Source organism: Hyperoodon ampullatus (genome assembly GCF_949752795.1).
Source record: "Hyperoodon ampullatus genome assembly, chromosome: 9".
In the NCBI taxonomy this organism is placed as follows: domain Eukaryota; kingdom Metazoa; phylum Chordata; class Mammalia; order Artiodactyla; family Ziphiidae; genus Hyperoodon; species Hyperoodon ampullatus.
The window spans coordinates 52,396,522-52,420,216 of record NC_136922.1 but is presented as its reverse complement, the minus strand read 5'-3'; the positions used below and the strand labels follow the sequence as shown (position 1 = coordinate 52,420,216).

Below are 23,695 nucleotides of genomic sequence, written 5' to 3'. Positions count from 1 at the left end.
TACTCATGCCCCCAAGCAAAATGGTATCTTTTCAGAAAAGAAAGTTCTAAGTACACAAATATGAACCCAATACCTGTTGGGGTTAAAACATGGTAATAAACCATGCTTTTTTCTCCCCTCCAGTTTTTATGATGAGTTCAAACGAGTACATTTCAACAAACATAATTTCACATGGGACTGTCTCATTCACCCGTCGCTCCGTGCTGGCAATCAGACTTTCACCAGACAAATCTACCCCAAAGCACAGTATGTGCTTACAAAGGTTAGTCAGGACTCCATTTGGATACCAGCAGCTTAATCATTTCAATCTTTGAAAAATAAAACAACAGTTTTTGGAAGCCTCTAATTTATTTTAGAGTTTCTTTCCTCATCTTGGATCGCCTTCCTCCTCTAAAACTGGTTCTCATTTCCCAAAGCTCTTGTTTGTGCTCTAAAAGCCGCCATCGCTCTCGGTGAAGACGGCTTGACAAGAGTCAGTCAGCAAGACGGATCTCTTTGGAAATGGAAGCCGGCTGGAGCCCACCAATTTGAATGACTTCAGTTTGAACTGAAGAAGAGTTTATTGCCACTCCAGTCCCCTTCCCTGTGGCAGTAAATTACCAACGATTAAAGGGCCAGTTTCCCCTCACCCTCTTTGCCTCCACTGCCCTTCTCTGCTCCTGGCAAAAACATAAAGAACGCTCCCCACAGGACAAAACCTGCCACCAAGGCAGCAGCACTGTGGTAATTTCCCAAGGCATTATGATTGATAATGATCAGCAGAGCGTGGGATAATAGCTCCCCTTAATTTACGGGGCCCTTTGAAGGGTTAAAATATGGCAGATGTTGATAGCTGACACTCCTTGCTAACAGGAAAGACACATTGCCCTGGGGCCTACTTCTAGGCTTTCCCTTCCCCGCAGCTGTCTGTGTAGAGCTAATTGTATCCACTTGTTTAACCTCGGGGAACGTCTGGAGGGGACCCAGTGCCACAAGGGTACCTTTTTTTTTTTAACGGTCATTTCCTCTCTGGTGTAACTTGCATGACAGTATGTGACAAGCAGAAATTAATGGGGACACTGCTGTGCCAATTCCTCCTGAATTGCTGACACTGGCTACAGGCTGCCTGTTTGCCACCCAGCCAAGACCTCACATGAAACATGGCGAGGGGCCCACAGTTCTATTCACCAACGAGCCAGCTGGTCAGTGATGAGAGAAGCCGAAACAATGTGGGGCGCACAAACCAGGAAGAAAATGCTTTACAAACCGCTTCAAACCAAGGAGGTAGCGTTTGCTGGGAGTTAATACGCCGGTTTATTTTCCTGAGTGGCAAACTGTAGGACCCCAATCTCCACAGTACTTTGGGTATAAGAAGTATTCCTCTTCCAAGGCCTCCTCAGGTATAAGCTTGGGTAGGTACATCATTCAGGCCAAAGGAAGCCATGTGAGATTCGTCTCCAAGGAAGCTTTTCCAGCAGGTGGCTTCCAGGAAGGCCTAGGAGCCAACAGGGTATCTCTTGCCTCTAGTGAACTACCATGGGGCTGCCCAGTTTAAAAATCCTATGCATGGGGTATCTTTTTCACTCTTCCTCACACATACAAGCACACGCACAAAAGCATCTCGAGTTCAAGCCCATTAATTGTCTGCAACGTTTTGCAAGGTTGGGGAATCTGCCCCAACCTTGGCAAGATCCGCTTTCTCCTCGTTATATAATCAGGAATCAAACTCAGCCGGTGGGGACTTAAAATGGTGGCTCTGTTATGGATTAGGCCCTGCTGATTTGGGCTCACAAGAACAAATAAAGGCATATAAAAATTTTTAAAAGGGGGGTGGGGGGAGGAGCAAACAGGAACTTCACCTCACCATGACGTTGTATACAACTCAAAAGTCAAGTTTAAGGAGAAAGATGGGAAGCTGCAATGGGAAAATTACACTGGTAAGTGTTTTATAATAAATTTGGAAGCCCTGAGGGCATGTCAGAAAGGCACAACAAAGAGGCGCCTCAATTTTATGTCTGGGCGTGGCATGGAGTGAAATTTGGGTGCTCTGAAGTAGTGGATACTCTCATAAAAACAAGAATCTGTTCAATTCACTTTCTCTTCCATCCCAATTTTTACAGTGTACTGATGTGAAGGTGTAGCCAGTTTCTGAGAACGTAAGGGACACGGAACACTCGCAGCAACCAGGGAATTCAGCAAATGAACAATGTAGAGGTTTTGGTCTAAGTTCAACAGGCCTCTCATTTTGGGGGAGGGAATAGTGGGAGGAGAGATTGCAATAAACTGCAGTGTTACCAGGTTGGTCCTGGGGAGAAAGAACATGTGTTTCCACTTTCAAGAGGGCTTTTCAAAGCCAGCCTTAGAGTGGTGGCCTCAGGATGGTCATTCTTTGGCCATCTATCTTTCCACCAACAAACGGAGTGAACAAAATTCTCCAAGTCACTAGGGCAAGAAGCGTAAGACCAGAGAGAAAGCATAAAACAGCTTGCATGCCCACCGCTAGCAAATAAAGGCTCTGGGAATAACTTTAGCGGATGAGCTGTTATTTCTATAAATATAATTTAGGAAAGGTTTTAAACATTTCTAACTCAGAATTGGAATGCAGGCCTGGAAAAAACACAAAGGAAGAAGTCATGGAAGTGGAAACCCTAATCTCTTAAACAAACACATTTCCAAAATATACTACATAAGGCTACCTGAGCCTTTTTTTTTAGTGTTCACTGCTGATACAGGAGTCTTTAAGGACTCCTGCTTTCTGATAACAAAGTAGTATTTTAATGAAGATCCAAACACACCAAATCCAAAGGGTGCTGAGAAACTACTAAATAATAGGTCCCTTTTGCCAAGACCAACGTGGAAACCTTAATAAACAGGAATCACAAACAAATTCAGACACAGTCCCTCTCATGTGACAACTGCATGGTCTGAGCTTGAACATCTCAAAACTGACTCTGCAGGTATTCCCGAAGACATGTGCATGTGCAATCCCAAGCTTGCAGTGTGATGCCCACAGCTTCAGCAGCAGCTCTGCAGCCTTACCCACAAAGGGCAGGAGGTGTGCTGGGGGGTGCTTCTCACAATGTTTCTCATTCGTTAAAATATTATTTGCATTTGCATTTACAAATTTAGCCCTAGCTTTCATTTCTGAGCTCCCAACTTTTTCCAGCCTATAAATATCCAATTTAACAATGCCAAATGGAGTAAAAGAATGCTACGTATTGAATTTGATTGCAGAGATACCTTTTGAAATGCGTATTTTTAGGTTAAACAGGGGATACCTGTACTTATTAAAACGGCCTCTCTCAGCTCAACTGCCACATTGTAATGGTCAAAAAGCTGCATGGCTTGTCAAAGGCTATCCAACTGCACACATGTTCGATTTGTGAGTTAGGGAATTATGAGTCGTGTTTTAAAAGGCAACCCAGCAAGCAGCTGGATATAACACATTTCCAGGCTTCACGGCCCTTCTTGATGCTTCGTTAGGCCTCTTATCAGAACAAGAAGAATGGAGATCTCTGTTATGGATTTCCTGTGGCAAGTAAAAGACAAGGGATGATTTTCCAGTCCATTTCCCCTGGCAACATGCTCATCAATCACCAGAGGCTAGGACTTTGTTATTTTGGCTGGAGGAAAGAAAGCTCAGTGGTTTCTCTCCAAGTGAAATGGGACTCTCTCCTACCCAATACTTTAGGTTATCATCAAGAGCTGCTGCTGCGTCCACTTTAAGAGTATCTTCTTAGGGGCTCACAGAGCTAAGTTGGAACACAGCAATTTTACCTACTGTACTGAGGATTCAGTCTGGGATACAAGCAATTCAATATTTTGAATGTGTTTGGTGATGCAGTTTTCTAAACCCAACAAGGGGACCACCAAAGCTATGGGTATTCATCTTTCTATAAATGACATATCTTCAACAATTTTCATTTACTATCATCTACCCTTGGTCTATGTTCATCTTCGTGTGTTCAAAAGGCCACAAATGGGAAGAGACAATAGACTTTAAGGAAAGGTTAAAAAATAATAATAATAAGCATATATTCAAATTCCCTTTGGCATCACTTTCCCCCTTTAATTTTGAAAAAAAGTAGCTTGTCTTTGAGTGGATAGTGGAGTTATTCACATTATTATAAGGGCAAGTGTATTACCAAGATTGCTGTTAGCATTTTGAGTCTCAAATTAAATAATTTACTTCCGGGGAAAATAGGAAAGACAACTGACACTCTTTCATTAAACTAACTCTGCATTCACAACATCTTATCTATTCAATATCTGTGGGCAATCTCCTTGTAGAGGCCCATTCAGGGTTTGAAAAGAAATGTTCCTCTTTTAGCAGGCACAGAATAATGCATAGTCCTAAACAGCCTTTGCTGAACTATATACGGTAAGTGTTATGAGCTGATTTTAACAAGAGGATTGAAAGTTGATTCCATGTAAAAAATAGTGAAAACCTAGAGATCATTAAAGAAACCCACACCAGTACCTGCCACTATAGTAAAAACAGGCTTGTAACTTTATTTTATATGCAGACATTAATTTAAAAGTTTACGACTCACCAGCAATTGTTTCCATTTACAATAAACATAAATTCCTCCATTGCCCATTATACCACTTAATGGTAAAATGCTGATAAGATTAAAGGAGATAGTAACAATGGTGTCAGTAAGATTGATTAGAAAACCGATCACGGGGCTTCCCTGGTGGCGCAGTGGTTGAGAGTCCGCCTGCCGATGCAGGGGACGCGGGTTTGTGTCCCGGTCTGGGAAGATCCCACATGCCGCGGAGCGGCTGGGCCTGTGAGCCATGGCCACTGAGCCTGCGCGTCCGGAGCCTGTGCTCCGCAACGGGAGAGGCCACAACAGTGAGAGGCCCACGTAATACCAAAAAAAAAAAAAAAAAAAAAAAAAAAAAAAAGAAAACCGATCACATTTTTTTCCCCGTCTTTCAACATTTGCCCTTTTATCCATATCAGCATCAATAAACAAGTACTAAATGTTTTTAATGTACATACATTGATTACTTTACAAAATCTGTCCTATTGTGTCGCCTAACCACAAACGACGTGATATTATGTTGCTAATTCTTATGTCAGGCTCAAGAAAAGATTCAGGTATAAGAACTTCAACTTTTCTATAATAGAAGGCATTCCCCACTAAAACACATAACACCCTTTGGTCAGATTATAAAAATATTAGGTTGAATCAGTCAACTATTGACAATTTCATATGGCTTAATGTACATGCTCACTTATATATTAACAACCCATACCTTAACAAAGATATACACTTAGTATTTTAGTATATTTCCTTCTAGTTTTCTATGCATCTATTTGAAATAATTTCAAAATTGGGATTGTATTATATATACAGTTTGAATATTATCTTTCTTTAGGCAATTCTTCAAAAATGAGTCTTTCTGAAAAATCATTCTGTTAAATGAATTTCCATAATTCATTTAATCATCTCCTATAATGATACATTCTGGTTTTAATGTGCATTTCAATGATTATTTGTGCAGTGGAATACTTCCCCTACCTATCTACCAGCCATTCTGTGCATACGTATTTCTTTGTGAATCTGTCTGTTCATGTTCTTTATTCATATCTGAATTAGGTAATTTTCTTTTTATTGGTTTCTAAGGGCTTTTTATATGTTAAGTATATTAAACATCTGCTGTATTTTTGGCAAATATTTTATTTGCCTGTTAGTTCTATTTGTAATATTTTAAGTTTAAAATTTTTATTGTCTAATCTATGAATTATTTCCTTTGTGACAATTTCTACTGTTTTATGCTTAGAAAACCCTTCTCTACTCTCAGATCTGATATTTGATATATTATTCTATTCATTAAAAAAATTAATAGCAGCACCCCCCTCATATACACATACCTTTTAAAACTATAAAGTGTTTAGACTTTATACAAAACCACAAAAGACAGCAATTGCTTGGTATCCAAAGCTGGAATGCTGTCTTCAGCCTCCTAACCAGCACTAAATGTTACTAAATCAGTCCTGTTTCTAGAAAAATTTACAAGCAAACTCAGCTGTCTCTTTTCTAAGGAAAATTTCCTGCTGTACAAAGGGTTACCTCTGAACAGTATCTCTATTATTTCACCCATGACTCCATTCCTAATTTTCTGTTTTCTGGCAGCTGCTCTCTAACTTACAAATAATGCATGTCTTTGTTTAGAGTTCCTTAAAAAAAACTGTATATTCTAAATGTGGAAGAAAGCTCAATTTATTTTACTTTGAAACCTGAGAAATCAATAACATGAACCATATGTTAATTATGGAACTTGGTGATAAATAAAGTAAGAAGTCCTGTGAAACTGTGGTGGTGAAAGTGATGGAGCTGAAACAGAAAAGAAGTCCTTTCTCTTGGTGTGCGATGCTTTCATAAATCTCCCTGCTTGGGACAACACCAAAATGCAACTCTTTTCTTAACTCATTCTAATGTAACTTATATTTTATTTTCTTCCCAACTCCTGTTTTTTAATCAAGATCTTACAGCAATCACGAGAAGCATATCAAGGGCCGTTAATACAGTGGCAACATTTAGAATAGATGATGCCAAAGACAAAATTAACGAATATTTATGTCCTTGATTTTCATTTATTTGGATTCATGCAGTTTTGCACTAAAGACATGAATCAAGCCACCTTTAATATCTGGTTGAAACATTAAAGCACTTCAGGTCTACAAGATAAACTGCTATGACTAGAGAAAGAATCATAATGGGGGAAACAAAAGTTAGTAATGTAATGTTTCAGATATTTACACTCAGCATCACGTATTTTTAAAAGAGCTAACTTTTAGGGAGTGGTTATTGAGGGCACATAAATCTCTCCTTTTTCACTGGAACCCATTAAATCAATTCTTCTCTTGTTACTACAAACCAATGTCTTCCATCTTCTTGCACCCGCATCCTCCTGACTCGGAATGTATTTTTACAGAGGGAAGAGACGGAGGGAACCAGGGCCCTCACCTACAGCTTTTACACCACACCTTTGCCTCAGTAAACACTTCAGGTCTTCAGCTATGGGTGATGGTGAGTTCCAGATTTAAACAATAAAATGTGATAGTGAAATTAAAATGTTCATTAAGTGTTCAGTAAGTGTTCCAACATATTCATAGAACAAAACACATTCACAGAGCAACTTCAATTAAGGGTATCTGTTTCCAGAACAATCAGCATCTGATGGCTCAGCGTAGATTTAAACCCTTTAACGTTGCAGTTCCTAAACTTAATTTGGAGTGAAACCTCCTATGCCCTGTGGTCCCCAATTTCCTGCTATGTTCTATTTTAGCTTTCCAATCTAAAAGTGGTGTGACTATACTAGAGTAGAATGATAAATATTTCTTTGGTTTTGTCCAAGAAAGGAAAAATGAACAAGTATGGTCAGGGACAGCAGAGAGCAATGGTAAATATAAAAAACCAACAAAGCTACTAGCTTACATTTGTTAAAGGCTTAGAAACACAAGTGGAAGAAATTCTGAGCACTCGTATCTTCTAATGCATGAGCCTCAAAGTAAGTACCTGAACACTCTGTTTGGCCACATTAGTGTCAGCACTAAAAATCTATGCCTATGATTCACTTAAGTTTCATATGGTTTCGGTTCCTCATCAAATCAATAAAACAGGGTTAGGAATTCTGATCATTACACTTGCAAATCTGGTAATGGTTTACTAAGTTAGGACCACAGAGAACTGTGAGAACGTTAAGTGAAATGAAACAAGAAGCGTCTTTCAAAGGTCAAATCATGATATGTCATGAACACTTTTTTTGAGAAGGGTAGCTTTCTGGGTGGCTTAAGACTTTCTAGTTAGAATTCTCATGTTCCTAAGCGTTTTCTCTGTAATTCATATAAATGAGTTAGCATTTTCCAATAGACCATCTTAAGGAATAAAACAGCAGTGCTTTTAAACAAGTATTCATATAGTCAGATGGCGTTAGTTAAAATGCCACACCTGATTCATCTGAGCTTAGATTAGAGTCCTCTGAATGGCTGGGCCACCTACTCATAGGCAAGCAAATATTCCAGAGGTTTGAGTCATCTCAGACATTTTCCATTTCCAAGTAGGGTCATATGTCAAACTGTAAGGAGTATCCTTTAAACAGCAGTGTCTATAAGCAACATCAGAGGGTACTTATTGGAAACTCCCTCCTGAGATTGTTTAGGGCAAGACTGTCAATTTAAATGAGCACCCCAGGCGGTGATTATCTAGGTGATTCACTGACCACACCTGGAGAAAGAGCATTACGTTTAACTTAACTTCATTAACCCCTTATTAGATGGTAACTCATTTCTACAAAATTTGTTGGGTTTAGTCTGTTTTCCAGGCATCCAAATTAGGCTTCCATTGTACGGTGGTAGCTAGAGTTTTTAAAGATTAGATTTATACTTGGTCATTTCTAATATTCACAGAATTTTCTTTCAATTCCTAAGACATCAAGAGTCACAGTGTTCAGATGCTTGCATCAAGGCCCTGATTTAGATGTATGAATCCAAATTCAGGTCAAACTCTCCTCATTTGATTTTTTCCACTGGAGTCAATCTTTTTGGAGAATTTTGCTCTTTGATAGTGGTGATGAGAAAGAGGAAGAGCAGAACGAGAGTATTTGCAACAATATTTCATTTGCTAGAGATATTTGATTCTCATACCTACCATTATGGGGTTTTCATTATGGGCTTCATTGCACAACCATTTGTGAAAGCACTTATTCATTTCAACAAATATTTAATAGAACCAATAATGATTTTAACTGCAATGAAACAACTGATTAAGCCTTTCCACCTTGCTTAGGAATGAGGAAGAAGTTACAATCTTAGATAACTGGTGGATACTTTCTCTAGATGCCTTTCACTAATTTAAAAATTAGTGACTGCAAATCATTAGCAACTGCTCTAGTAGAATGTACTTTCTTAACTTCCGAACTCCACAATCACATGGGTATCTGAAATCTCTGGATACGAATGATAAAAATCCAAATGAATAAATATAGGAGAGTATTTCCAATTAGATCTTTTTAAAGTAACTTAACTCTTTGAAGCTACTACTTCTCATGGTGGGGATGAGAAAGAACTTTGCACACACAGTGAATATATGGAAACTTACATTTAAATTTTTAAAAATGTGTCACTCTACCCCTGAGAAATGAGAATGGGCTCTAAGATTCATAGCGTCAATCAATCGCTTCACTGGACTCAGTGTCCCATCCTTAGTATAAAACACAATTAGCAGAGTCCAACATTGAAAGAGAACAATTTTGGGAATTTAGTCAAGTCAGTATTATATTAAAGGAGAAAATGCCTTATAGTTCTAGTGGAGATCCGTTATTGGTTTTAGACTATATCTAAGCCAAGCCAACCAAGCAAATCCTTAGTCACAATATGGATAATCCCACAGTGTCCCTGCCCACCATGAAGAAAGAGCCACGTAGATGTGTTGAGCTATGGCATATTCTCAGCTTACTTTTCTATTTTATATATATATATGCATATATATGTATGTATATGCATACATATATATTATTCTATTATATATGTATATGCATATATATAATAGAAAAGTAAATATATATAAATATATACTTATGTATGCCTGAAAACGTACAACTTCCTCACTTGTACAATGGGAAAGTAGGTGCCTATGTAATCAACCCTCTAATTAACTCTGAAATGTAGGCATCGATATATAGTTACCGACACATGTTTACTGGGGGTCCTCTATATATTCCAGACAGTACTGGGGATAGTGCAATAAACTAGAGTCTGGACTTCAAAGCTCTCACCTTCTAGCTGGGAAAAATAAAGAACAAATATAAAAAAGTGAGTGAGATCACTTCGGCTAAGTGTTGAAGAAGATAAAATGGGACGACGTGGTGTAATGCAGTAAGCTGTAAGTAGGCGTGGAGTGGTAGGTGAAGTGATCAGAGGAGTCATTAGGATAGAACCTGAGCTGGGATTAGAATGGTGAGAAACAGGCACCCTACCTGTGGGGCTTGGGAGGGAGAGGCGTGGAACATTCCAAACAGAGTGAACAATAAGTACCCACGCTGAGCTGGAAGCATGCTGGAAGAACAGAAAGAAGGCAGGTGTGGCTGAAGGACAGTGAACCAAAAGAGTAGAGGCAGAGCAGAGCTTGGGAGGAAGGGGGTGGGTAGGAAGGAAGAGCTCTAGGTCATGCAAGACTTTTTATTTTATGCTACAAGTCATAGGAAACTAGTGGAGAAAACTTTTCAGCAGGGGAGTAATACTTTTATTTATGCTTTAATAAGTTGCCTCTGGTTGCTGTATGGAGGATAATCTACAACAGGGCCGGAGTGGAAGCAGCATATTGAGTTAGGAAGCTGGTTTGATGGGTTGGACCAGAGCTCTAGCAACAAAGATATTGAGAAGCAGTTGGACTGGGGTTATCTTTTGGGGATAAAACCAAAAATACTTGCTAACGGATTAGATGAAGATTGTGAAGGAAAGAAAGAAGCCTAGAAGGATCCTTAGGCTTGGGGCTCAAACAACTGGGCAGATGGGGAAGGCTTGAGCTGGGGAGAAGATTCTTGAGCAATGTTTTGGTGGCGAGATATCAAACGGAACGGTTGGTCGACTATAATGCATTTAGAGCAAGGGGGAGAGGTCAGGCTGGAGAATAATGATACCTGAGGGTTTGGGACTGAATGACATCACCTGGCCAGAAAGTGTAGACAGGGAGAAGAGAGATGAGGGTGAAGCTTTGGATCACCCAACATTTAGAGGAAGAGAGCCAGAAAAGATACTGTAACCAGGGAGCTTAGGCACACACTAAACTTGGGTGAGGAATATCCCTCTTCTCTGTGGAGCATCACTCGGCCATCTGTCACCATGGTGATACGCGCTGGGTATATACTGCCTGCAACTTTTTCATGGGCTCTATAAACAAATTTAATGCCCAAGGTGAGGACGCACTTTCTAAAGAGATTCCAACTTACCTATTATTAGCTTGATCAAAGTGTCATTTGTTTATTTTAGTGAGTCAATATTTATTTTAGTGAGTCAGTCTTACAGTACCTTTAGAAAGACACTAGTTTTTTTTTTCTTTTTAACCCATATTTCCTGTTAGGAAAAAAAGAAAACCAACCACAAAATAACTCTGTTATAGTTTGTTATTACATACTTTTAGATAATCATGTATTTGCATAATTCTGTCCTCTTTCTCTGATATTTTCAACTACTACAAGGGCTTGGGAAATTGCTTAAGGATTCGTTTCTGGGAGTCCTCAAAATCTACATGATCTAAAAATGTTCGCCCTGAAGAGTTACTGAAAGTTACCACAGATGTAGCTCACTCACCCTACATTTCCCCCTAAATTTGAGGTAAACTCAGTGTTGACTCACTTCCTTCCGATCAGCTCTTCTATTAGAGCTGATGATGGTCAACTGCTGGCGTCACTTTGATTTAACCCTCTAGCAACCCCCAGGGTGGCTGCCTAACTTTTGCTTAGCATTATGGCTGATGTTCCTGTTTTTAAAAATCCCCCCAAATTCTGTGTGTTGGGGGGGGAGTGAGGCGGGCACATACACAGGTAAGGGTGGGAACGAGGGTGTGGTCTGTGTGGAGAAAGCATTTGAGTCAGAAGACTACATTCCAAGCTGACTTTCCACAGAGAAAAACTATGACATAGGTTACATTCCTGATGAAAGTTCAGACGCCTGAGTTTTAAAAAGCAGAATGCCTCTAAGCACAATTGTTAATATACCACGAATGATGTGCTTTTTATAAGGCATAAGAAGGGTCTAGAACACGCATAGGCTGATTAGGTAAAACATTCCAGTAACCAATTCCGTAAAATGTTACATTAATGTGGAAGGGTAGTGAAACTTAAATGAAAGACTCTTAGGACTCAGGTTGGAGAGAGCCCAAAGCCAGGGACTGAGGAGGAAGCTGGGGCAGAGCTACGCAGAGCCTGGGGAAGCTAAGAGTGTGTGAGTATGCGTGTGTGTGTGTGTGTGTGTGTGTGCACGCGCACACGCACGGGGGATGGAGGATGGGGGGGAGAGTGGCGGGCAGGGAAGGAGGCAGGGGAGGCAAAGGGTAGAGGGAACGTAAGATCTTGAGTACCAAGAGGAAAATAAGCTGTCTGGGCAACCACACTGGCTAGCTACAAGCCCTGAGAGATCCAACTATACTACAGGAGTGAACTATTTTAAGTCACATTGCTGTAAGTTGAGGCCCATTTTAGAGTAAAAACCAACACTGGCATGACTGACCGATGAGGTCCTTTGTATCAGAACTAGTGTTATTACAACATTCCACTTTGCTTATTACAATTAATCTTATTAAACAGTCCTCTCAGGCATCTTTCACAAATGCACTTTCTTCAAAAATTATTTCGTGTGACTACAAAAAAGCAGTGTGCATTAAACACCAGGAAAGATGTGTGTGCATGTGCCTGTGTGTGTTTTTAAAACCATGGTCTATTCAGTTAAGTCCAGCCTTGCTATTAGATTGAAAAAAATCTCCTTCCAGGATCCTTATCATTATTGTGAAGTATTTGTTCTTTGAATTTCTTGTCTTGTTTTTGGGATCACTTTATTATGCAACATCTGCTCTGAATTTCAAATGTGATAAACAGAGTATGAGTGTCGGTGGCAGATGGCTAATGACCGGCAGCGACAGGGCATTCAAGCCTGCCTTGTTTTCTGGGAAGCGATATTTTCATGTTAATTTGCTCTGTGTCCTGCAAAGATGAGACAAATCACCTGCTCATAATTCAGGCAAAGTGGAGACCACTAGCAGCCGAGCGGGGCCGTGGCTTGATTCCTTTAGGGGCGAGAGGAGAGAAGGCTCTGAGAGGCTTTCCTCATCGGAGTCCAGGGACCAGGCAGTCACTTTGCATTATGTCAGATGGAGAAAGATGAATCAGCCCTGGGCATCCCAACCTGACACCAGAGCCACTGTTTACTGCAAGCAGATATTATTCATGAAAACAGATCTTTCCCAGAGGCAGAAAACAGGTGCTATTAACAGTGTGTGTCAGTCTCTGAAGTCTGGGTTTTGTAAAATAAACTTAATAGTACATTTTATCTCTTACTGAAAATGTTACAACCAACAGAAATCTCTAAGAAACATTCAATCGAAGATAAGATGAAATCTAATTCACAGAGAAAAATGACCCACACAGACACATAAACCTTGAGGTCTTTCGGCCTTCTCAAGCCATATAGAATTCATCTGTCATAGAGATACGCAAATAAAATATAATTTTTATTCCAAGACTGAGTCATCCAAAGAGGCCATGTGGTCTTGAGCTGAAAGAACTGTGTTCTACTTTGGAGAGGCAGCTGGTGTTCTCTGTGAGCTTTCAGGGCCTTTGAATTTCTATTCGTGAAAAGCATGTTACATGTACAGAATGTCCAAAGAATGAAACTAGGTTCTCAAAGCGTTAAAAATATAGTTGAGAAGCCAGGTCATATACTAGGGGAGATAATGTACTGAGAGGGAAGCCTGAGTACCAAATGATAGTTTAGTAAAAGAGGGCATTACCTTTGAAAACATGTAAAGCATAAGATTTTACACAGGAGTCTCTCCCCATATATATCCTGCCATATAGTTCTTTTTCTGGGTAGCAGTTACACATGACTAAGGAACAAGGTGAGGGAATTTGTTTACAGTTCTTTCTGATCCTCTCTCATAAGGTCGCAGATAAAGGCATGAAAGAGAAAACCTAACAATCTGGAAGCCTTTTTTTTTTTTTCTCATAAAGTCCCCATAAATGAAAGGTGCTACATAAACACAGGTACTCAAAATGTATTATGAACCCCCAAAGAAAAAAATAAGACAATCATAAGGTGTCAATGATTGCCTCATAAGTTTAAGCATGGCAGTCTAAGAAGACAATGTCGAATTTCAAATGATCAAATTAAAATTACACAGACGGCACTGCATTCCTCCACAATTAAGTACATCAAAAAATAACAATCTGGGCTTCCCTGGTGGCGCAGTGGTTGAGAGTCTGCCTGCCGATGCAGGGGACACGGGTTCGTGCCCCGCTCTGGGAAGATCCCACATGCCGCGGAGCGGCTGGGTCCGTGAGCCATGGCCGCTGAGCCTGCGCGTCTGGAGCCTGTGCTCCGCAGTGGGAGAGGCCACAACAGTGAGAGGCCCATGCACCGCAAAAAAAAAAAGAAAAAAAAAATAACATTCTGAACTAGAAATAGGAAAGCAAGATATGGCAACAATAAGCCTACGAGGCAAAGTTTGAGTATTTGTTGACGTCACAGCATAGCAGTCAAGAGGTTTCTTTATGCAAATGTCACCATCAACATGAATGAATATATCTCAGGACATCAAGAAAAGAGATTAAAGAATGTGATGAAAACTTCAAGATGAAGTATGAATAAGATGTATAAATGTATTTATTTATTTTTAGAATAGGTGTATTTTAAAATGTTGGAAAGAATCACCTATGGTTTTATTTTATTCTCATAAGCCTTTCAATGACAATTTTCAGTCCAGACCATATGATAATGACAGAATTTCCCCTAATGAGTTCACCCAACTATCAACCTTCACAGATACTTAGGGCTTCAGGGGTGGTTTTCCGCCTTTTTTACTTTTAAAAACAAATGGTATTTAAATGCATGTAAAAATTGTTATGTGATATATGTAAGCTGGGAAAATAAGCCCATCATGGGCTCTCTTTGTTTGTTTGTTTCTTTTCTTTCTTTCTTTTTTTTTTTTTTGGTTGCACCATGTGGCATGTGGAACTTCCCCAACCAGGGATCGAACCCACACCCACTGCAGTGGAAGCACGGAGTCTTAACCACTGAACCACCTGGGAAGCCCTCATGGGCTCTTTTTATAACAAACAGGTTGATGAAAATGGTACTGAACAGAAAGAGTTTACCTCTGTAATAGCTAGTCAGAGACCATGCAGCATCCCAGTTTTACCCAAGTACGGCTCACCTAATGCAATTTATGTCCTGAATGTGCGCTCGAATACACTGAATTGAGGCGGACCAACAGGTAAACAGTGCCACAGAAAACATGGTGGGGGACAGGTGGTGGAGGAAAATTCCCACAGCCTAAACCATCTGAATATGAGGTCTTTCCCTGACTTTCTGTTTTACACCTATTTCACGTTAAAATATTTTACCTATTTGTCTATTTTGCAACATGGCGAGTTCTGATATATGCAAGACAGTGTCAATAATAATATTTATGATTTTGAAGAACATTTTAGAAAACATTTTGGTACCATAATGCAAAGAATCAGCTAGAGACTGTGTTTATTCTTAAGTAAGTTGGGTTTTTTAAACTTGAAAACACCAAACACCAACTAAACTACTTAAATAACCATAGAGAAGTGTCCCACATGCTTCTGTGTGCTCTTATATTCTAAGGTCCCCAAGTGCAGGTTCATGATTCATGCAGTTTTGTGTCCTCAAAGTGCCTAGCACAGAACTCACCCTGTAAATATTCAATTAACCTTTGTACGAGTATATTCAGAAAAACTCTTATTACAACAAAGCATTCTATATAAAGAATCCAATCCATGTTCCCAATAGGTTCCTCATAACAATATTCACTTGATATAGTTATTGAGACTTCTCATAAATGAGCTATACAACAACAAAATATTTCTGTTCTCTGGCTGTGTGCTTGAAAAATTCAATTAACCAGAACCTCAACTAGCTGGAACTTTCTACTGAGCAGCTGTTTATCCTTCATACCAGTGCTTAAAAAGATGTCAACTTAGAAACAAAAAAGTGTTCATTAAAAATAAATTTATGTCAATCACATACTCAGCTTAAAACTATCCATTTGATAGTATTATAGTGCTTTTAAATGATTATTCATGTTTTTAATGATGACCTTAAAGAACCTCAAACACAAATTCTAAAAAAAAAAAAACCCTTATACTTAATAAGGAAGAAAAGTTGATCAGCACAGTTCAGAAAATTTTTAAAAATTAAGGATGAATGGGCATATATCTGAAGAAAACTCTAATTTGAAAAGATACACGCACCCCAGTGTTCATGGCAGCACTGTTTACAATAGCCAAGACATGGGAGCAACCTAAATGCCCTTCGACAGATGAATGGATAAAGAAGATGTGGTACATATATACAATGGAATATTACTCAGCCATAAAAAGAATGAACTACTGCCATTTTCAGCAACATGGATGGACCTAGAGATTATCATACTAAGTGAAGTCAAACAGACAAAGACAAATATCATATGATATCACTTATGGGTGGAATCTAAAAAACATGATACAAATGAACTTATTTACAAAACAGAAGCAGACTCGTAGACATAAAAAACTTATGGTTACCCAAGGGGAAAGGGGCGGGGGGGGATAAATTAGGAGTTTGGGATCAGCCGATACAAACTTCTCTATATAAAATAGATAAACAACAAGGTCCTACTGTATAGCACAGGGAACTATATTCAATATCTTGTAATAAACTATAATGGGAAAGAATCTGAAAAAGAATATATGTATATGAATAACTGAATCACTTCACTGTATACCAGAAACTAAAAACAACACTGTAAATCAACTATACTTCAATTAAAAAAAAATTTAAGGGTGAAGACGAAAAGGGTCTTGCGACTAGCTTTTAAGTTAGCAAAAGATGTTCAATGAGCCGTTAACATACAAATTGATCGCCTGAAATATTTCAGTTGACCATAGTTTTATTTTACTACGAAAACATCAAAACACTATTAACCACAAACCTTAAATAACCACAGCCCTTGCACCCACCTCTACCTCTGTGGGGCTGTTGCCCCTGATGGCTGAAGAAATTTAACAGCCTCCAGGAGAATCTCCTGTTCAACACAGATGAAGTGACACTCCCTTTCCCTGGATAGATGAAGAACTCAAGAAATACTTTTAACAAGTTACCTTGTCAAAAGCTTCTGTTGATAAGCACCAATACCCCGCTCCCCAACCTTGGCTTGGCCATCCCCCAGCTCCTCTCCTTCACCTCACCTTAGTGACCACCTTTTTGCCTGTTCCTCTCTGAATCCTGCTTACCTCTCTACTCCCACCCTTGGGAGTTTCCCCCAACCCACTTCATTTTCTACTCTTGCCTGATCAAGCCTTAGTTTAAGCACATCACTCTGGTTTATCAGTCATTTTAACTACACATACTTTTGCAAATGATTCCACTCAGCAGCCTCTAACGTCCTAGGAGAATTTAATGTGAAGCTCGAAAGATCTATGTAGGTGGCAATGTAGGGTATAAATATATGGTTACCTTGTCTCGCTGCTTAAAAAAAATGACCTCCCCCAAATGAAATTTTTGAACTTAGAAATAGATCAGAAGAAGCTAATGCTTATTTTGACAGTCCGTGTTTAAGCTGTTGGAAGTCATCTAAAAAACAATTTTCAATTAATTATATCTGAAGAAAGGTTGGCAATGTGTCTTATTTATTGAGTACCTATGTGTATAAATCACTGAGTAGGGACTGTCAGGATACAAAGATGAATGAATAGGTAAGACGTGGACACAAATAATCACAATTAAATGTAGAAAATATGGTAAAGAGGGAGAGATGTAGAACAAGCTGTAAGACAAATGAGATTATATCCAGCTATAAAGGTTGCTCAAATGATATCTGGGGTGGGCCTTGAAAAATGTAAGCAGAGAATTATTGGGCGGGGTGGCAAAGGAATGGCAATGAGAAGGAAGCCCACGGAGGCAGGAAATTACGAGCCACAGTAAGAGGATGGGGATTAGCCCAATCTGGCCAGAAAGCAGAGTACACAAAACAGGGCTATACTCTGCCCTGCATGCTGAACATGGTATTTGGACAAACTCATAAAGGAAAGAACTGAAGCCACAGGATTGGAATAGAATTTGAGTGAAAAAAGGGATGCAGAGATAGAAGAGAAAAGGACCAAGAATAGGTAATTAGGAATACCTACGTTTAAAGGGCCTTACGGTCCTTGAAACTGCTCAGGAAGCAATGAGACCATTTCTGAGCACCATATTCTTTTATGAAAGGCAGATAGGAGAAAATAAATTCTACATTAGTCTAAAACCAAAGAAATAAATCATTCAATACATCAAGTTCTAAATGTATCAGTATCTGGGAACACCACCTAGCTATCACTAAAAGACATTTACTCTGCTCAGGAGATAAACTGTTTTCAGCTATTAACTCCTATCTGAAATGATGCTGAACTCTAGAACTCATTTCTACACAATGAATGATAAGGTAAGGAGTCTGTTTCACCTAATTCACAAAAACATACAGATCTTTGTGGGCTTCCCTGGTGGCGCACTGGTTGAGAGTCCGCCTGCCAATGCAGGGGACACGGGTTTGTGCCCCGGTCCGGGAGGATCCCACATGCCGCGGAGCGGCTGGGCCCGTGAGCCATGGCCTATGAGCCTGTGCGTCCGGAGCCTGTGCTCCGCAACGGGAGAGGCCACAACAGTGAGAGGCCCGCATACCGCAAAAACCAAACAAACAAAAAAACCAATAGATCTTTGTGAAAACCTGCCCATGATATGCACAGATCTACAAGATCGACTGGGAAGTTCAACAAGATCGACTGGGAAGTTCAGTTAAGCAGAACAAAGTAAGACCAACAGAGCTTTATAAGTAGCTCTTCCCATTAGACCTAAAGGAAGAAAGGACCTCTAGTCAATACAATGCATCTAGCTTGCTGACCTCCAAGGAGTCTTAAGTCATCTTTGAATCCCAAGAGTTTGGGATGGTACCGACACTTAGGCTTCCTATAAATGTTTTATGAATGAGAAGAAAATGGAGAAAGAAGGGCCTAACAATCAATATTTCAGATTTACATAGCATAGGTATGTCCTAGGACCAGTATACAATTACAATATTCAATATACTCATGAATGATGTTTTAAATTATAACCCTCAGAGTCCACAAACGATCAGAAAAAGGCTGAGCTATACTTACTACACTATACTGTCTAAGCTTAGGGCCAGATAACGTACAAATAGATATTTTCCAATAATTTTAACATGTATTAGAACTAAAGGGTTTTTTCCACTGAGCCCTAAAATTAGTGAACTAGAATATACCCCATTCTATAAACATCCCACTTAGTCATACTAGATATATTTAACTATATATTGAGTTCCAAAGGCTCTAATTTTGGCAATTTTCATGAGGAAAGAGTGCCATTGTTTATATAACAGTGTGACTGTTTGACCAGGCAGAGAGATGATTGTTAGTACCTTTATGGTTTCAGTGGGCACTCCAGGCTCTGGAACTTTATCCAAATAAGTGGTCAAGTCTTGATCAACATGTTCAAACACTAATGTTAGTTTGGTTTCTCTGTCTGTTCGTGACACTGTGCACACATCAAACAACCTAAAAGGAAAAAAAAAAAGAGGTATTAAGTAGGTGGTAATAAGCGAAGAAGTAACCTGTAAGTCTTACACATATCCCTCAATTTGATCACGTAATTAGGGGGAATAAAGGACAGGTTTGATCATTCCTTGTGATAATACGTAAGGATACCTAATAGGATCTGATACTTTAATATCGACATGAAAGTTCAGGGGCAGAGTGCTTGGTTAAGTGGTGACAAAATCCACAGTGGCAAAGAGAAAGCAACATGACTGCAACATGAGAATGCCTGCTTGGAGGGCTCCTTAGTTAAGATCTTAGGTAGAATTTGCTGATAGAGATAGTTTCAAAAACTGCAGCCTCTAGGAAAAATATGGTTCTTAGCTCACAGGTCAAGAATTATTAAAGAGACAGATTGAGCATTTTTTGGAGATGCTGGACTCTGCAATTTAGATTTTCCTGGAATTTAAGGTCTTATAATTATGCCTATGAAAATAACTATAATGGAATATGGAGAAATTTGGTTTACTTCTAAGAAAGCCTTCTCATCCTGGTGAATCAAATCATTTCCCAGGAATGGGCATGAATTCTTAGTTTTAAAATTCCAAATATCATGCTAATAAAAACTGTGAAATTTTAACTTTTGGGAGGGGGGCAGAAATTGCATTGGTAAACTATATTGCCCTAAGATGATAAAGGCAGATTGACAAACTTTATAATTATGTTTGGATGGGAGAATTCAATTCCTTCCATAAAATCCTACAACTAATTCAAAATTTAAGTTTTAAGAACAAAGCCTTCAGTAGTCAAAAGAATTTTCAAGCCAAAGGACAGAATTTCCTTTAGCTTCAACAGACAAAGGATACATACTATCTGGCACATGAGATGCTCACCAAACATTTAAAGAGTTAAATACACCACCCATAAACAAGCTATAAATAAATTCCTTGACAAGAATGTAATATAAATACTAAGAAAAGGCTAATAAAAGTGCTATTCATATTACTTTCTTTCATTTTTTAAAATAAAACAACACCTTCTTCAAAGAAACTAACTATAAATGTGCATATAACCCAGTTACTGAAATGCCGGGGTGACTCTCAGTTATCCACTTTGCACATTACCTCTTAAATTTTTAATGCCTAGCTGGTTCACCATGCCAGTCTACTGCATCTCTGGGCTAAATGGGCTCCAAAACCTTTGGTACATCAGTGTTAATCTAAAGTAAACTTTAAAAGAAACTAAAGAACACCATAATTAAGTTAAATCAGATGGGGTGAACACCACTACCACCAACCACACATACTTTATAGCCAGGTCCAAACTCCTTTTTAATTTTGGGCAGTCTGGGGTGAGTTCTACAACTCCATTAAAATCAATTAAGATCAACAGAATTTCTTCCTTACGTTTGTCTACTTCCAAATATTCTGACTTCTAAGTTTTAATTATCTACTTATAAACTTAACTTTTTCTAAATTTCTTAAGTCTTCGAGTATCACTAACGTGACTTATTCTGAAAAATTATTCTGACAAAGTAAAAACTCCTAACAAATTTATTAAAAATAATGCCATAAATCATATGCATGCCGTACTGTGAAAAATATGATTGCTATCATGCGTGGATCTGAAACCTGGGAAGTTTATGAAAACAACTCTTTCAATTTGGTAATTCGAGGTAACTACCATTTATTCATAGGCTCCTTTGAACCATCTTCTTTCCATTAAACCCGCATACTTTGACAGCTTTACTCTTTTCTTCCTTTTTTTTTAAACATCTTTATTGGAGTATAATTGCTTTACAGTGTTGTGTTAGTTTCTGCTGTATAACAAAGTGAATCAGCTATATGCATACGTATATCCCCATATCCCCTTCCTCTTGCATCTCCCTCGCACCCTCCTTAACCCACCCCTCTAGGTGGTCACAAAGCACCGAGCTGATCTCCCTGTGCTATGTGGCTGCTTCCCACTAGCTATCTATTTTACATTTGGTAGTGTATATATGTCCATGCCACCTCTCCCTTCGTCCCAGCTTACCCTTCCTCCTCCCCATGTCCTCAAGTCCATTCTCTACGTCTGTGTCTTTATTTCTGTTCTGCCCCTAGGTTCATCAGAACCTTTTTTTTTTTTTTAGATCCCATGTATATGTGTTAGCATATGGTATTTGTTTTTCTCTTTCTGACTTACTTCACTCTGTATGACAGACTCTAGGTCCATCTACCTCACTACAAATAACTCAATTTCGTTTCTTTTTATGGCTGGGCTCAACATCACTAATCATTAGAGAAATGCAAATCAAAACTACAATGAGGTATCACCTCACACCGGTCAGAATGGCCATCATCAAAAAATCTACAAACAATAAATGCTGGAGAGGGTATGGAGAAAAGGGAACCCTCTTGCACTGTTGGTGGGAATGTAAACTGATACAGCCACTATGGAGAACAGTATGGAGGTTCCTTAAAAAACTAAAAACAGAACTACCATATGACCCAGCAATCCCACTACTGGGCATATATCCTGAGAAAACCATAATTCAACAAGAGTCATGTACCACAATGTTCATTGCAGCACTATTTACAATAGCCAGGACATGGAAGCAACCTAAGTGGCCATTGACAGATGAATGGATAAAGAAGATGTGGCAAATATATACAATGGAATATTTTTTCTTCCTTTTGAAGAAGAAAAAGGAGTTCCACAATTACCAAGCTTCTTTATATCTGTTGCTTCTTTTTTTGTGATAAAATGAAACAGTAATGAACCAAAAATGGCCTGTAGTAAAATCAAATACAAACATGGGAACTGCATCATTACAGCTGTGCTTCTTAAACATTACTTTCAAAATGTTTTCTATTATAAGTAATACATTTCCTTAATAAAAAAATATATTGCTTATCACTGCCTCCAGTCAGTAAAGAACTAGTAACTCCAGTTCTTACTACACTTATGGTTTGTAATACATAAGACGTTTTAGTAATTTCCAAAAGCAAAAAGTTTTTGACAGAGACATAGCTGGAGAATGAAGTGATCATAAAACACTGCTAAACCAAAGGGTCACTTGCTCCCAAACCGTTGTTAGTTACCTAACAGCCCTGGCAGCATGCTATGTTGCTTCATCTCACTGAAACCATTTTCAAACACTCTGTATGACACAATGCAAGAATAACATCTAACCCACCCAAGTTATTTTTCTCAAAGTTATATCACTCTTATATCACTCTCTTCTATTTATTAAGATTCACTGTTGCTGCCTGCAGCACCTGGACTCCACACCTGAGATATGCAAAGGTGAGCTCCCTGGAGCCCCTGTTAATTGTCCCAAATGATAAGCCATGGAGAAAAGGCACTAATTTTAATTGGCAATTTTTTTAAGTGGATTTTTAAAGACACACATTTAAAGAGACACAGAGTAGAATATTCTTGTATAAATTTTAGTGTATATAATTATATATTCTTCTAGGCTACAAAAAGAATGGTGTTTAGTAGAAGTGGCTCATGCTGGTTCAAGGAGATAATGCTTTTTATTTTTTTAAGGTGCCATTATTAATTTTATTTGGGAAATGGAGCCTATTACTGTCTCCTTAGAAATTCAAAAGTGACATCGAGGGAAGTAAAAGTCCTAGAAGAACCTGTAGGTTTTGGGCTCCAGTGCTGGCCATCAACATCCAACGGACCCAGTACCGTACAGAAGACATTTTGGGAAATATTACTCTATACTAAAACATGAAATTTAGTCTGACTTAATTGCTTAGTAAACATTATCATAGTAAAATTAAATTACATTAGTCATAATGGGTAGAAAATGCATTTTGAATCAACAGCTATAAATACTAATCTTAGGAGTTTTAGAGCATAATATTTTTGATGCTTTCTTGTCTACAATGACTCTATCTGGAATCATCCCAAAGCAAATAATAATCACTTCAGTGGGCAATAAAGAGAAGATAGATGCTGTAATAAAACCAATAAGTCTCACATAAAGCAACCGAACTAAACAAGAACTGAATGAAACCCCTGGTGTTTGGCAGGAGGTTAACAATCTGTAATATATTTATATAAATCAATGAGGAATGTGGTCAAGCTACCTATAACCTCTATAACTTGCAAAACAAAAGAGCCAGGCAGGTCTGAACATTTGAAACTAAAACCTGGGAAATAACTTCAACTGTCTGATTCCTTGTGTCAACCAACATCTTAAAGCTTTCTAAAACCATTTTATTTTTTTTGCTATTCAGTAAACTGACAAAAATACCATTTCAGTGACTGCATAACTACAGTTCCATAAGAGAAATATAATCACATTGTGTTGAGGATGAACAAAAGTATCTCAGATAACTTTTAGAGGAAATGAAAACTACCATTCAAAATTTATCCATTAGAGCTTAGCTTAACGCGATCC

The 23,695-nt window shown here is 38.7% G+C and overlaps 1 protein-coding gene across 1 annotated transcript in view; it reads right to left on the bottom strand.

Moving 5' to 3' along the window:
• CDK6 (cyclin dependent kinase 6) overlaps positions 1 to 23,695 on the bottom strand; it is a gene marked incomplete at its 5' end in the record, with an annotated part of 220,368 nt that overhangs the window by 142,862 nt on the left and 53,811 nt on the right. The window contains one exon of the mRNA XM_079711768.1: positions 19,182 to 19,317. Within this exon, the coding sequence (XP_079567894.1) occupies positions 19,182 to 19,317 (136 nt within the window). The remainder of the gene's footprint in view (positions 1 to 19,181; positions 19,318 to 23,695) is intronic.